Here is a 17065-nt window from a genome sequence, read left to right on the forward strand (position 1 = left end):
CAGCTCTGACTTAACTCATAAGCTAAAACACTGAAAGGCAGCAGCAGCCAGGCTGGTTCATCTCACAGAAATCACTAAGTACTTACTTTGTAAACTTTCTTTGTAGAAGAGCTAGAGACTTGATAAAAAAGAAAGCTTGTACACCGGTAACCTCTATGCCTGTCTCGTGGTGGGCCTGAATGCGGCTCCAATATTTAGTCAGCATTCATAATTCATTAAAAAACTTCTGCAAACAGAAATTCTGTACAAGTTTCCATATTATAAAAACAACACAGTATATATCACTCACACAACTCTAAGAAACAGATGCAAAGCTGGTTGCTTATTTAGAATAAAGTTATATATTTCAAACAAAATAAATACTTTGAAAAATTTCAGTCCCCATCCAGAGACAGATAAACAGCACATTTATTTATTTAAGTTACATTGAGCAAGCTAAAAAAGCCTTACAACCAGAGAAAGCAATGTGGGGCTCAGCAGTTGAAAAGCAGCAACGATAGTTTGATAACTAACATATTATGGTATGTTGCTTTCACAGTAGTAACGTTATTGAACAAGTAGTCCCAATTTCAGATTACACTTACACTTGCTGTAAGACTCAATGTACTGTCGGTCAACAGCATCAAAATGGATAATTTGTACACAAAGTCTACAGTTCCTCAAAAAAAAGGTCTGAAATAATTCACAGTAGATTTTTGGACAGTAGAGTGCAATCATGACTACCATTCAGACAGAAAAAACCCCAGGATTGTGTTCAAATAGCAAGGTAAAAATGTAACAAGTACTATTACATTGAATCTCGACAGTTAAATTTCACTTATCTATATCTGTTGCAGGAACACTCTCCTCCTGGTTACAAGACTGTCACCTTCCCAAACTGTATTTCCTCTCCACTTACAAGAAGGAACCTCTGGAATAGCTGTTACATAAAAGTACAAATGTAGTGTGACTATATAGTGAATTTTCCAGAAGGGACTAGGAGAAACCATTCATGAAATTTGAATGAGTCGTTGGTTGACAGTGGGATACAATGTGCAAAACCTTCAAGGATGGCTATATATGCCCACTGAAGAGAGTTGGTTGAATACCAAAATCCTAAATATTTTACTTGAACATTTGTACATCATTTCATTGAAAAACTGCAACAATCTGCATTTGATTTAGGCATTACCTACCCAGTGTAGCCATTTCATTCTCGAGTTGTTTAATTCTACACACTACATATATGGTGCATCCTCTTCTCTTTACCTTGTTAGGTTAGCTTCCCCAGAACTACTCTCCTCAAACTAGGTCAAAACACCACCTACCATCAGAGCTGATGCATGCCAGGTTCCCTTATGAGAAAGGCACAGCTCTTACAAAAGGATTTAAAAGCAGATCGTTTTGAAGAGTGAAACCTAGGCGCCTTCAGCCATGACTCAGAACGCACAAAGAGCTACTGTCAAGGGTCCTGTTTCACTTTCCCACTCAGCAGTACTTTCATCAAACTACTTATCTGAGTTATTTATTCTTTTCCTCTTTGTTTGGCTTCACTGGCAAAAGAAAAAAAAAGTATCCAAGACTTGCAGGAGGAGAAAATGTTTTAGATGCAGAAAAGAAATCCAAAAGGAGGAACAGATTGTTACAAAACACTGCTTTTAGAAAAATCCAACTATCAGAGACTCAATTGTATGTTTTCCATCTTCTTGCTACCTGTACTATTTTTGGCCCCCCAAAAAACTGGTTTATAAGGATAGTCAATACTTGCCATCTGACTTCATTTCCAAGAATTCTGGTTTTCTTTTTTAAGTAGTCATGGGTAACCTTATAGGAGAGCACATTTTGCTGCCAATATTAAGACCTTTAAGCCTTGAGAAAATATCCAGCCTGATTCGCAAATCTCATCTGTTGCACCAATGAGAACAGTGAGTGATATTCAGCACTGCACCAGTGAACATGAGACAGGACTTCCCCTTCCCTTAGAGCCACCTCCCATGCCCCCTCAAGCTGCTCCAGTGGGACCCCTAATCCTATGGGGCAGATGCTGGGGGCATGCAGGGGGGAGGAGAGAATGGTGAAGTTCCAAGTCCCATCGCACAAGCAAGACTCACTTGCAAAAGCTGACTGACACTGTTGGATATCACCCAGTGTATTTTTATTTATTTTTTTGGAAAAACTTTCATTAACTTCATTCTCAACAAAGCCACCAAAATCTATTTTTTTAAAAAACCAACAATTTGTAAAGATGCTGAATACTGTAAAAAACATTGCCGCATATTTATTTTAACAAAAGGGCCGATTTATTTATTTTTTTTACAAATGAATTTCAAAACAAAAAGAAAACATTTATGCTACCTACTAATGACTTTCCAAATGCCAGCAGCCCTCATGCTGTAAAGATACTAAAGATCAGAAAAAATAAACAGCTTCACTCACAGTTCACCAAGACAGCACTAAGCTACTGTGTTTAGACAAAAACAAAAGGACTAAGGTTCTGATGTATTTTGATTTAATCCATTTTGCCTGAGATAACAAAAGTATTTCAAGCAACTTCCATCTCATTGTCCTGCATTAAACAATCCTCTACTAAATTCTGAACAGAAGTTATTCAGTAAGTTTCTCAATTTTTAAATTTTGTACAGTTGCTTCAAAACCATTAAGTAGTAAATGTTTAAGAAACTAATTAGGACAGAGGCCATAACTTCATCAGAACACCACTGCTCATGGTTTCCCCCCCTTGTTTTTTGTTTTTACAAAGCATTAGTGTTACCTATTTGGCTATTAGTAGTAGCAATTTTATCTACAATATTTAACAAGGTAAGTTGCAGGCAAAATTTTAGTACAGTTTCAATAGAAACACCCTTTCCTGAAAATACAGCAGTATTTGATGGACTAATATTTTCTGCATCATTTATAAGGAAGCTTCCCATCTATGAACAGGAACAAAAAAGTATCTACAAACCTTGTAAACAGATCTGTATCATTTATAAACATAAATAATCCAAATTATTAACAGCCAACAGCAGAAATGAAAAATCATCATCAATTCAGTGATCCAGAGCTCCCTTGCCCTTTCCAGACCTCTCCTCAAAAAGGAACAAGAAACGAAAGCTCCGCTAAGACATTCTTAAGGGCCATTTTTAAGTACAGCTGATGATCCACAGGTCACTTAAACCAAGTTACTGTTTATCTGTCAGAGTTCATTATTACTCCCACCCCCAAAAGCACCCTCAAGTCTGGCAGAAAGCTTTTTTTAAAAAAATAAATCTACATTCGTACAAGTATATCTTCTTGTTGAAGTCCAAGACAAGAATACCATCTTGCCCATTTCAGTGGGTGAGTGAGAAGACCCAGTTTCAATTTGTTTCTTTACAATGCAGCTAATGTATTAACATTCGGCTTACAATCAGAGTGATGTTTCCAAACTATGTAGTGGGCTCCCTGGGGATGAAGAGGTAGCAGACTTGTTCAAGTCTGTTGTAAGATGAATTCCACTGTCAACAGCATTGTTATTTTTGTTGGGAGAGGGTGGAAGAGGAGTGGAGTTTCGTTTTGTTGGAGCATCATCTTCAGCATCGGTATCATCAATAAGGGGAATATGAGTCTCAGAATCTTCTATGCTAAACTCCGGATGCGTCATAAAATTGTGGATCGAACTTCGTGTCTCAGGTTTTTCTAATCCTTCATATAAGGAACTACGAAATGCATTCACCACTCGGATCTGCAAGGATGAAAAGCGTAAATGTCACTATACAGCAGATTTGCTCTAAGGAGAATACGGTTTTTATGGGTTTGAATCCACAGACAGCTAGACATGAGTGAACTGAATTTGTATGTAATGCAGTGGAACTTGCAATAGACTGTGAAAATAAAAATAAAAATGGAAGAGCATTTCAGGAGAGCACTGCCAGGCTTCAGTAGGAATAAAAATGTCAAGTGCCTGTAAAAAATGCAAAACCCTACAAAGCTGAACTGATGCTGCACTTATAAATTAAACATGGACTAAGTGATAAAAAAAATTAAGCCAATCTGAAAAATCTACTACAATTTAAATGAGTAAAACATTAGACTTCTGAAACCATAAAGATGGTAGGAATTTTGGAAGTTACTTTATAATCATGATGAGAATTGTGGTGTCTCCTGGAATTATGGATTGTCTGAGTATGAATAAGGCAATAGTAAGCAGTGTCAAAATAGCTGGCATTCATTCTAATATCAAGGGGGGAAAAACACCCTTTACAAATGCAAATATTTGAGTATATACCATGCAGAACACTTGCATAGTCATTTGTATCACAGTTTGCAGAATCAAGAAGAAATACAAATATAAATACCATAAAATACTATCTGTAAGAGGCAGTTATTTGATCCCCACACATCATGTATTTCAACCATATTACATACCCACAAGCATACAGGCACATTCAAAAGACACCAAAACATATGAAACAGCTGATCCATGATTATGAATACAGATTTTAACCTTCGTAAACACTATATTGCAATTGCCTTCCAAACAACTGAAAAGGGCAGCATGATAAAAGACCTCCAATATTTTTGCAGCTCATTCAGTTTTACAGCGAAAAGGCTACTTGCCTAGAACTTGTACATCTCAGTTTGTCAAAGGAAGTTTAATCCTGTGAACAGCTATGAATGTAATGCTATCTTCTAAATCGTAATCCCATTATGACATTTCATATTATAACTTTTCTGCTATGAAAGGAAACCATCTGATCCTATTCCAAATAGAACCTTTGCAAAACTGAGAATCTGTGTTATAAAATTACTGGTGTTTTCACTTGTACAGCATGTAAATTTGATATTTATGAAAACATCCTCATTACAAATGGAATGCCAGAACACACATTCTTTAGTCAGAATACATATAGAACCAAGGGACAAGATTTTATTTTGAACATAAGCCTTTTTTAAAATCCCAAACAACTTCTTTTTAGTAGGATTATAGATTTTTGAAGCATCACATCCTTAGTTAACCAAATGCTAGGTCAAAATGTGTCAGACAACTTATGCGAAAAGAATGTTTACATGGTCTACTCACATTATCAGCTTGTTTCAGGGAAGGGACTTGTGCAAGTCCCCTCCTCAATGATTATATTCTAATCTTGTGATATGCCTGTTCAAAGAAGAATCTCATACCCCAGCCGGCCCACCCTTGATGTTGCACTAAAAGTTTGCATTTCCAACATGACAAGGTTTTCTTTGCTATCAGAAGAAAACTAAGTCCAAGAAAAAAAATTCTTGTGCTAATGCATCAAAACTTCTAGGCAGAAGTCAACTGCAGACCATTTTAAAAGATCTATATTGGAAAGAGGTGTTACCTTTCAATACACTAACAGTGGCAAGCAAGTTGTGTACATGTGAGTTTGCATGCATTTTTATTCCTGAACTTCTGTATCAGTATTCATATAGGGCTAAGCAGCACGTGGAGGCCAGAAGACCACCAAATTGATTTAGACTGGTCTACTGGGAAAGACAAGGCATCCCATGCACAGAAAGGAGACAGTCACCAAACTATCAATAGGAAGCAACAGAAAAAATTGCTCACCCCTACACTTTCAGTATTATGGACACTATTGGAAATACCATTTATACTTACTTTTGAAATATCTGATGTTAGTCAAATATTTCATGTACTTTCTAGAAGTTTGATGTTTGAAACATACTGAAATTCAAGCGCATAAAGCTCCAAAAACATACAAATCCCACAACATCAAGACAATAGCTGCAGACAAAGAAAACTTACTACAAGAGTTAAGCCTTTGGGGCCTTTCCATTTATATGGGTACCATCCCTCTTTCATGCCACTCAAATATTTCATGAGAAGCAGTATTTCTAAGAAAGATTTCTCAGAATGTCAGTGTAGTTAGGCACCTTTGTTATTTTGAAAACAAAAAAACCCACCAGGCACTTTCCTTTATGGGGGGGAGAACACCCACTTTTCCATTTCCAAGTATTTTTCAAAGTTGGCTAGAGATTGTGGTTACACATGCTTGAGGTATTTTAACACAAGTATTTAAAGTTCTAAGTTACGTCCTTTCAATCTTAAAGTATTACTAATTTTAGAGGGCAGTTAGCACATACAATGGCAATATTGTGGGTGAAAAAGGCACAAGAAGAAAAAAACTAAGAAGTAACCAAACTGAGGTTTACATATAGTTGCCAAGATGACCGGGGGGGGGGGGGATACATCAAATTACCTGATATAAGTAACTGACTTGAAACAACTACTTTGAATTAATGAAAGTATTTAGTTTCAAGTCTCAGTAAGTAACTGAACTCCTGCAACTTTGAAGGAAACCCTATGTAAAAGAAAGAATGCGACAGCTAGACTAGCGACTGGGAGCGGCCACCAAGACCATATAACACCGGTCCTGAAAGACCTTCATTGGCTCCCAGTGCATTTCCAAGCACAATTCAAAGTGTTGCTGCTGACCTTTAAAGCCCTAAATGGCCTCGGCCCAGTAAACCTGAAGGAGCGTCTCCACCCCCATTGTTCTGGCCAGACACTGAGGTCCAGCTCCAAAGGCCTTCTGGTGGTTCCCTCACTGAGAGGTTACAGGGAACCAGGCAGAGGGCCTTCTCAGTAGTGGCACCTGCCCTGTGAAACACCCTCCCGTCAAGGAAATAAACAACTACAGTGATACCTCGAGTTACGAATGACTCGAGTTACGAAATTTTCGACATCTGAAGGAGGAAAATGGCCGCGCACTAACGAATTCTCCAACATCCGAAGGGAAACTGTGGGCGGCTTTAGATAGGGTTTCCCCGACTTACGAAGTTTTAGATGCGGTTTCTTCAACTTCCGAATGTTCCGTCTCCCCCCCACCCATGCATTCCTATGGGGGAAGTCGTGGTGAGCGGCTTTCTTCGACTTACAAAATTTCCGACTTACGAAGGTGCCGTCGGAACGGATTACCTTTGTAAGTCGAGGCACCACTGTATCTGACTTTTAGAAGATATCTGAAGGCAACCCTGTATCAGGAAATTGTTAATGCCTATTGTTTTACAATTTTTTATGTGCTGTAAGCTACCCAGAGTGGCTGGAGAAACTTAGCCAGATGGGCGAGGTATAAATAATATTAATTATTATTAAATTACTTTATTTACTCTTACAAAATGATGAACCCTCAATATTTTATGTATGAGTTATGCTCAACATGGATTTTTAAAGTTGGATTTGCAAGTCAAAGTTGTTCCTTTCAATATAGCTAAGCTAGCTATACCAAAGTTGTAATTCAAATTGTACTTCCCTTTAGCAAGGATATGAAAGCCAGTTACTTATATTTGCCAGCTTTAAACATTTAAATGAACTGTATTGTATATCTTCCTGCAAACAGTCATTCTTGAAGGCATATACTCAAATATTTATAACGTTTTCCTGAATATTTTTTAAGCTCCCCTCTGCTAGAATCAAGGCACAATATGTGCAGGCTCACAGCTTTCATTGTAAATCAATAGTTGCAACTGTTCCACCTGTGTTGTAGCCCTCTACGGGAAAAAAAAGGGTTTCGAGGACTCCATTTTGTGAGAAAAAGTATGAAAAGTCTTAACGATGAATTTAAGGACTGAAGAAGAGAATGAAACGTTAGGTGTGTGAATTAGGAAATGTTAATTTCATGCACTTAGGAACACGCACTCACACCCCACAGTAGTAGAAGCAGTAGTAGTAGTAGAAGTAGTAGTAGAGGAAAACACTACATGTGTAGGGGTAGAAACATTTGTTACATCATGATGCTGGCTGGCGATGGAAGGTTGCCGCCTTAGAGCCCCCTGAATAGAAGTTCCACTCTGGAAAGCATTCACTACATCCATCTGCAAGGAATCAGAGATTGTGACAGCTTGCTCAGCAAGAGAGAGAGAGAACAAGAGAAAGGAGCATCCCATCTATAAAACATATAAAAAGGTAAAGAAAAAAAGGCACTTTTATAAAGCAGGTAAAGAAGCAAGAGGCGCATTTAGAGATGAAGTAAAGAAGGAATTTGAGGGATTAAAGAGCCAATCATTTGACCACATAGCAAAGAGTTCAGTCACACCGTTTATAGCTACCCCCCAACCAATGCCAAGAACAACGGGAAGATTTATAACCCCCTCATCCCTCACCATCTCCTACCTGTTCCAAGACCATACCTGAGTTTGTATCCTGTTTAGGCCCCTAAACCACAATATCTGACCACGCCGCAGTTCTCTTTCAGCATGATCAATCTCCTCTACATCTTCTGCCAACTCTTCTTCTGGAATCTCTTCCTTCTGGGTTCCATGACCAGCTTCTTTAAGGAATTTCAAGTGGCTGGTTGGAATTGTTGATATCAACTACAATCATGAGAAAGAAGTTAACAGGCTTGTCAAAGCTAATTATAACACAAGCTGTGATGAGGAATTCTGGGAATTCCAGATAAACAACTGCGATTTCCCACCCACCGACCACAACATTTACTTTAAACCTTATTTCTAACAAAGCAGAACAGACAGTGACTAAAGGAGGCTATGGCAAACAGTAGGTAGCAAGCACAGCAGCAATAGATGCAACCAAGGCAGCTTAGTAACCGACAACTCACGGCAGCAGGAAAAGAGATTGCTGGCTGCATTTAACTGTGCCACTCACTGGCACATTCACTCAGGTGAATGGAGACAGAAGCAATTTTTAGTGATTTCCTCCACTTGCCCCCCACTGTGTCCTTCCTAAATATGCTCCAGAGGGTTTCCCCAGACCTTTGCAGCAGGTTTAGGGAGTCAGGGGGGGGTGCAGGGAGGAAGACAGAATTGCCAAAAACTTGCTCCCCATTCCACTGAGAGAAGTCTTACCATCAGGTGAGTGACACTGCTAGCAAATTCTTCCTTTCCTAAGTTCCCTACAAAAGTGGGAGTAATGGAGCAAGTTGCTTACAGGGGGAAAGCCACACTTGCTACAGGAGGAGTGTAGGATGTACGGTACACACACATATTTTTTCAAACAGAAGCACTGATAATTCCAGCAAGAGAACTGCACAAAAAGCTGTTGTTTCTTACCTGGCCCCAGAGAAGTGTTCCCATTCCTAGAAAAATTGACCAGAGCCATTGTTCTGCTGTAAGCTCTGAACAACTGAAAGGTTTTCCTCCAAACTGCACAATGACGATCTGTTAAGAAAAATCACAAATATTATCACTACTTTATTTTTAAAAGTCGGTGCTGGCTATGCTGCACCAAATATTTGACCCGTCTATTCCGAAAATAAAACTCTGAGCTATTTTTCTGTTGGATTTTTAGAGCCCTCCAGAAGCTTGCTTTTGTCAATGCATCTGGGCTACTGTTTGTCCCCACCACTGGCATCTTTCGGTTGACAGCTAGGTCATGATTTGTGAAGCCTCTGGGAAACTGTGATGGGGTGATATTGTTATCTCTGCTTCCTGGAATGTTATAGTTTAATTGTAGTTTTATATTGGTACTTTAATATTTTATTTTATTATGTTGTATTGCATGTACATTGCCCTAGGTTTCCTTTGGGAAGATGGATGGAGGAAAAATGCAATGAAGTAAATAAATCAATACAAACTATGAATGTGCATTATTTGCATTTTAAGGGGAAGTCACCAGGGCAGTTCTGGGAGGAGACATTCATTTTTTTGGAACCATACAAACATATTTAATACTAGTGTCGTTCAGCCCGTTTAGAAAACGGGCGCTAGAGGATATGTGTTAAGGGCAGGTCCCTCATGGAGGGAGAGCATGCGAGGGGAAGGCGTGAGGGGAGGCGGAGTCTGGCGCTTGGGCCTAGCCTCCCTCAGCCATGGCGCGTTTTGGCGCGGGCTTCGCCTACGGCAACGGGGAAAGCCTGGCCGCCGGAGCCGCAGCAGCAGGATCCGGAGCCGGGGGACTGGGAGGCTTTGGCGGAGGCGACCGGCTGGCCCGTCAGCAGGAGCGCCACTACCAGCTCCTCTCCAAGCCCGTTCAGTAAACGGGCGCTAGAACGTGTGAGAGGAGCGGCACCTCTTTATTGAGGCTTTTCCTGACTGTCAACTGAGGCGGGGGGAGGAGAGAACGCATGCGCGGCCGACGGCCCGACCAACCGACCCACTGACTGCTGAGGTAACCCAAGCGCCGCCAACGGCCTTCCAGTTCCTGCTGCGCAGGCGCGTCAAGCGGGTGGGTGGGGAAGGAGAGCGGCGGCGGCCGTGTGAGGCACGGCACGGTGGGAACCAGCCGGGGAACCTCGGCGAGAGCGAGTTGCCATGCCCACCAACTTCATGGTGGTGCCCGTGGAGGCACTCGGCAGCAGCGAAGAGGGCCCCGGCACGTTCCCCTGAGACCCGCGACGGCGGCTTTCTGTCCCCTCTCGCAGCAGCGTCCGGCTCCCGCTTTCCTCGCGCCCGCTCGTATTTGCTGGTCAGCAGCACGCCAACCGCTCAAGACCTGAGCCGGGTGGCAATGTGAGAGGGGAGTGCGAGGGCGAGCGGCGGTTGGCAGAGGGGTGGGGGGGGTGGGGAAAGCGTGTGTGTGCGCGTGTGCAGTCTCTGCTGTCCAATCCCTGTGTCCGTGGGGCACATGCGCATTAGCGCGGAAAACGGGACACAGGGACTGGACGCAGAGACACTTGCATATTATTATATAGGATTCTAGTGCAGGTCTCCAAAACACTAGTTACTACGGTAATTCTGCCACATTCTGACATGAATATGCTTAGCTTTAGTTGACAGCGGACAGATCAGAGTCGAAAGTTCAGTCTTATCTAACATGCAAATATAATGCCCATTTAATTGTGAAGAAGAAGAAGAAGAAGAGGAAGAGTAGTTTGGATTTGATATCCCGCTTTATCACTACCCAAAGAAGTCTCAAAGCGGCTAACAATCTCCTTTTCCTTCCTCCCTCCCACAACAAACACACTGTGAGATGAGCGGGGCTGAGAGACTTCAGAGAAGTGTGACTAGCCCAAGGTCACCCAGCAGCTGCATGTGGAGGAGCGGAGACTCGAATCCGGTTCACCAGATTACAAGTCTACCACTACACCACACTGGCTGGATTTAAGTCACATACGAAAAGATCAGATTTCCAAACAAAATTGTTTTAAATGATCATGTTGGATCTATGAATTCATCAAAACAATGGGCAGAGATAAGGACCTTAACTGTCACCTGTATTTTATCTCCAAATTTAAAGCATTTCTAAAGATGTCAGCCAAATTACATACTATGTTAGACGACCTGCTAAAGATGCTGTATCCTGACATATACATATAGAGAGGGGGGGGGGGAAACTTTGGCAACAAAAAGTAAAAATTCTTTATCAAGTACTGTAACTTCAGGAACCAACCCACCTGTACAATAAATGTGCCCAGAACTATGGTACAGAATATAGCATTATTGAAAATTCCTTCAAATACATTCCTTTCACCGTGGATTTTTCGGGCATTTATTTCATTAAAAAGCTGCATCATAACAAATGTATTAAACACAATAGTATAGTGCTCTGAAGGAGGTGCGTGAAGAGGTGCATTCCGTCCACTATCAATGTCAAATATTTTTTCACCTGTGAAGGGGAGATTAACACTCTCAGTATCTTGTGTTGATTTAGATTTTCATGTAAGACATTACCATGTAAACATCAAATACTGAAGAGTTCATTTGAAGACTGAAATAGCTATTTGAGAGGCAGTCACAAAGCAAGCACTTAGCTTCTAAAAAGTTAAAGCTTAGGAATCTAAAATTCTTACCAGCAAACAGGAGTGTAAAGACAACCACAAGCTGATAGCAAGCATGGCCCAGAATATTCTTCATCATCGTTCGCGAGATGAGAGGTTTATTTCTACCGTAAGGCTTCCTCAGCAAGAGAGATTCTGTGGGTGGTTCCGTTGCCAAGGCAAGCGAAGCCAGTGTGTCCATTATGAGATTTACCCATAACATCTGAACAGCTTTAAGTGGAGAATCCTACAAAAACGATACATTTCCTAATACATAAACACAAATATCCTAGAAACCAACAAGCCATGCAGCAGTTAAATATTTTCTCCAATGAGGTTTGGTACTGTGCTTTTAAAAATACATCTAGTAAATTCACTCTAAAAAGCTAATATCATCAATTTATACAAAGTGTGCATTTTCACTAGTTGAAAATGAACGCATAATACCTACTTGTGTAATACATGCTCCCGTGAAAGCAACAATTACTGCAACTACATTGACAGTAAGCTGGAACTGAAGGAATTTGGAGATACTGTCATACACATTTCGGCCCCACATAACTGCTTTAACAATGCTTGTGAAGTTGTCATCGGTGAGAATAATATCAGAAGCTTCTTTAGCTACATCAGTTCCAGCGATACCCTGAAAGAAAAATCCCAAAAAAGTCACAACACCATTCCAGCTATACACATTGCAGTTAAAAAGTGCACACACAAGTCCTGAAAACACTGGTCCAAATATTACTATCTTCCAGTGGTCTCAAGCTTTGCTTTTAACATATATTTCAGTATAAAAGCTATTATTACGATGCACTATCTTGATAGCAAGTTTAAGTCATATCCAATTGTTTAGGCTAGACACTGTCAGCATTTGTATATAAAAATCAGTTGCAACAATTATTAGTTCAGGTTTCTATCTGGAGATAGAGAGTTGTTGGCACTAATATTAACTGACTTAATAAAACATGCAATCCAATCCTTTGCACATGCAGAAGAAAGTCTGATTTCAATGAGTCTTAGTCTAACGTACTCACTACAGAATTGCAATGCATAGACTCTACAAATCTTGAAAGTGAATTTCATCTGCTCCCATTAGGGATGATTACTGATGAAGCGGGTGGTGCTGTGTGTTAAACCACTGAGCCTAGGGCTTGCCGATCAGGTCAGCGGTTTGAATCCCTGCGACGGGGTGAGCTCCCGTTGCTCGGTCCCAGCTCCTGCCAAACTAGCAGTTCAAAAGCACGTCAAAATGCAAGTAGATAAATAGGTACCGGTACAGCGGGAAGGTAAACGGCGTTTCCGTGTGCTGCTCTGGTTCGCCAGAAGCGGCTTTGTCATGCTGGCCACATGACCTGGAAGCTGTACGCCAGCTCCCTCGGCCAGTAAAGCGAGATGAGTGCCGCAACCCCAGAGTGGGTCACGACTGGACCTAATGGTCAGGGGTCCATTATGAAGCATGGCACATAAGCTAGTTAAAGCTATTCCAGCACAATAAACCCATAATGTAAGTATCTGAAATGGCACATTTTGGCTTCATTTGTCCTTTATCAACATTTTTTGCTTAGATGAAAATAGCCTGATGCTCTAAAGCTTCTTTTGTTAACCTCCAATGCCACTAGGTGGCACAGTAGTACAGTTCCTGAATGTCCCATTCACATTAAGCAAATTCCACAACTTCTAGTGGAGGAAAGCAATAGGTTTTGGAATCTAGGCATGGTCCCTTACGTATCATTCCAACAAAGAAAGTAGTCAGCTACTTGTGTCAATATGATTATGAGCTACAAAATCTGAAAAGTTGCTAGTGTTAAAAACTGTTGGTAGTATAAAGCATGTTACATATGCAGCAACACAGCTATTTCCCCCCTTTTATTCAACTAAAAAAGGAAGTGTAATCTTAAAATGCTACTACATATTGGAGTAGTATGCAGGGAATCTGAAGCTTCACCTCCCACAAAAGCAACAAGACCAATTCATTTCTACTTCTTGGAATGATCAATGGACCAGATTCAAAAGAAAAAACACACACATAGAAGCATTCATGGTTCAGAGTCATGTAAGTGACACCAAATTCTACAGAGATAAGCTAGTCTACACTCATCTTAATTGCAGTGTCACAATTACACTATGACAAGGAAAAGGAACAGAAGAAACCTGATCTCAGCAATAAATGCTCAAATGTAGTATCAGCTTAGCATGAACCACATTAACTTCTCATGACCCAGCACGCTTCAGATTAAAATGGCCAAAAGTGAGTTTCATACAATCTGACTTCAAGCAGTGACAGCAAAATTTCTCTCTGAGGTTTTCTTCACATTCCGTTTTCCACTTCTTCCCCCACTATCCGTTCAGAACAGCCCAGAGAATGCTCAATGATGTCTTTATATGTCTTTACACAGTCCAAGAATTTTAGCTATTTTAGCTGGTATTATCAAAACATAGGTTTATTGTGCCATCTCCACATTAATAGCTTCAGGTTCCTACTTTTGATTTTAGATTCAGAGACACAAGTTACTCCACATCCCACCCTCCACCAAGAAAGCTGCAATATTATATACTGAAAATTCAAGTTGTGCTTCTATCCCAATTGACACAGTGAACAGATGGCAACCCAACTACAGTCCTGTTTCACTTTTCATACATGTGTAAACCTGTATATGGACAGAAAGCCGGGGGAGCTGCAATCAGTTTTGCTCTTGTCACTGCTAAGTGTAAGTTAGATGTATTCAATCTTTGGTATAGATCCAAATGTTCATTACAATGAAAACTGGCAGTGCAGCTCAGCAAGGAGCACTTATCAAAATCAGTAGACAACAGTTTAAACTTACCATGGCAAAGCCAACATCTGCTTTTTTCAATGCTGGGCCATCGTTGGTACCATCACCAGTCACCGCTACAACTTGCCTCTGTTCTGAAACTGTGCTGTCTATTATACCTAAAATGGAAGTACAGATATACGAATTACCATCAAAATACAAATCATGAGGTGATGTTTGGCCTTAACCTAATGTTATCCGTATTAACAAGAGATATGGCCTCCTGATCCTAAAGACCTTTATCCAGTCAGTGAATAATAATAATAATAATAATAATAATAATAATAATAATAATAATAATAATTTATTATTTATACCCCACCCATCTGGCTGGGTTTCCCCAGCCACTCTGGGCGGCTTCCAACAGAAAAAAACCACAGTAATCTATTAAACATTAAAAGCCTCCCTGTCTTCTAAAAGTCTGGTAGTTGTTTTCCTCTTTGACATCTGTTGGGAGGGCTTTCCACAGGGCAGGCGCCACCACCGAGAAGGCCCTCTGCCTAGTTCCCTGCAACTTGGCTTCTCGCAACGAGGGAACCACCAGAAGGCCCTCGGTGCTGGACCTCAGTGTCCGGGCAGAACAATGGGGGTGGAGACGCTCATTCAGGTATACTGGACCGAGGCCAGTGAAGAGATGTCCTTGAATAAATGGTTGGACGTCTTTTCTAAAATACTTTGCTTAACACCTCTTTAAAATTTTGCCCTTTAATGCCTGCAGAGCAGGGTTACAGATTTGAAGGATGACCTTGAAAGCCCTAGATACAGGATTGATAGGATCAATACAAGTATCATGGGCTAAAATAAAAAGTTTATTCTTCCCACTCCCCGCTCCAAAGGAAAGCAATCCGTTATAGTCAACTCTTCTATTTGAGAATGCTTATTTACCTTTTACCAGTGTGTGTTTGTCAGTGGGGGATGATCTTGCAAGCACACGAAGCTTGGGCCAAATTTTGTCTATTCTCTCTTGTTCTATCTGTGAAGATAATTTAGATTAGCTTAATAACTAAGCAAACTTTCAAAAATCAAAAATCAAGGGAATAATATTAACCAAACTTACCTCTCCTTTTTCATTACGTATTCGTCGGTTGAATTCTTTACCTTCTATGCATAAGAAATCTTCACCAGGATGCAAAATGCCACATTTTAAAGCGATAGCACGGGCAGTGTTGATATTATCACCAGTAACCATACGCACAGTTATACCAGCACGCTGGCATTTTTTTATTGCATCTGGTACCTAATTTTTATTTTGAAAAAAGAATAGTTTATGAAGAAGCTTTGCTACATGGACATGCTTGAACATTATTTATCCACAACTCTCTGCCCTCCAATCTCCTGCTTACTTAATCTCAAATTGTCCTTCAGTTGAAATAATATGCCTTAACACAGTTCCATAGATAATTTTGTATCATCATGTTATTAGGCATATATTCCAAATATAATCATGTATATTTGGGTGTTAATGGCAGGCAACAAGTGGGCACCTATAACAGTTAAGCTCCTATAGCTTACAGTTAACTTAATAAATGCACTTACCACTAAAAACATTTGGGTGACCCATCTTTGAAAGGTTTTTAAGGCTGAGAGAGAGAGACTGGGACTGAAGTCTCCTGTTTAACTAATGTATAAAATGTTTCTTGCCATTTTGAGACAAAGCCTAATTCTCAGACATTTGACACAAGTTTTGTTATCAAACCCTGTACCGCAGCAGAACACTTGCTATCTAAGAGAACTACGACTTAAGCTTGATCAGCAGGGCAGGAAAAAAACATTCTGCAAATGTCTAGTAACTTTTAGATTAAATGCACATGCTGTTTATACTAAATATTTCTCTCATTCGGGGTATTTAATTAGGGTTTTTTTTTAAAAAAAAAGTAGCTGATTTCCACCACCACCACCTAATGCATTAGAGCATGGATAAAGGCATGTTCTTAAAGAGGCACAGGGATCCACCTCACCTCACACAAATTCAGGATGTGATATATTTCCCTAAAAATGACACCATCTGTAGCAGTTACTTTTCACTCACAAAAGGGACTTGAAGATGGAACTCAAGACAATCAAAATGAAGATGCGAATTTATCTTTATTTGGCTCTATTAGGTCTCAGGAATTATTTTAATGCCTTGACATGCTTACACCTGTTTTCGAAGTAAAGTATGGCATTGTTTCCAAACAATAAGTTATTACTTTAGCAAAGAATGTTCTAAAACACACTTTAATGAAGATTTTCCGCCTACCTCATGCCTCACAGGGTCTTCAATGCCTACAATAGCAATACATGTAAGCCCAGTGACAATGTCATTTTCATTGTCCCATTCTGGCTCAGGTTCTCCAGCTGGGAAGTCTCTGAATGCCAGACATATGGTTCTGAGTCCCTCTGAGGCCATAGGCTCAATCACAGTTTTTACAATATCATCACGGTCCCTTGGCCTGAACACTTTGGGTTCACCATTAGCGCTCAGTATCTTGAAGCATCTGAAAACAAAAAACAAACAGTTTTCAAGATTCAGAACACTTAATAAAAAAGGTCATCTGCATCGCAGGTACTTTCTAGGGCTAACATTAAATATTCCTAAATCTTGCAGCAGCTAGATACACA

General features: G+C 40.3%; 1 protein-coding gene across 17 annotated transcripts in view; it reads right to left on the minus strand.

The window, feature by feature from the left end:
* Positions 1 to 322: 322 nt before the first annotated feature.
* The window catches only part of ATP2B1 (ATPase plasma membrane Ca2+ transporting 1), a 72231-nt gene continuing 55488 nt past the window's right edge, over positions 323 to 17065 (minus strand). For 13 of the 17 annotated variants that reach the window (XM_088651839.1, XM_088651844.1, XM_088651833.1 and 10 more), the window contains 11 exons: positions 16704 to 16941; positions 15522 to 15701; positions 15350 to 15437; positions 14477 to 14583; positions 12103 to 12294; positions 11685 to 11898; positions 11289 to 11500; positions 9007 to 9114; positions 8128 to 8310; positions 7726 to 7884; positions 323 to 3700 (listed from right to left, as the gene is read on the minus strand). In XM_088651839.1, the coding sequence (XP_088507965.1) occupies positions 3386 to 3700; positions 7726 to 7884; positions 8128 to 8310; positions 9007 to 9114; positions 11289 to 11500; positions 11685 to 11898; positions 12103 to 12294; positions 14477 to 14583; positions 15350 to 15437; positions 15522 to 15701; positions 16704 to 16941 (1996 nt within the window). In that variant the 3' untranslated portion in view covers positions 323 to 3385. The remainder of the gene's footprint in view (positions 3701 to 7725; positions 7885 to 8127; positions 8311 to 9006; positions 9115 to 11288; positions 11501 to 11684; positions 11899 to 12102; positions 12295 to 14476; positions 14584 to 15349; positions 15438 to 15521; positions 15702 to 16703; positions 16942 to 17065) is intronic. The other 4 variants (XM_088651846.1, XM_035126618.3, XM_088651848.1 and 1 more) reach the window with 2 other exon arrangements.

The sequence above is a fragment of the Zootoca vivipara genome, chromosome 9 (genome assembly GCF_965207765.1).
Source record: "Zootoca vivipara chromosome 9, rZooViv2.hap1.1, whole genome shotgun sequence".
Taxonomy (NCBI): Eukaryota; Metazoa; Chordata; class Lepidosauria; order Squamata; family Lacertidae; genus Zootoca; species Zootoca vivipara.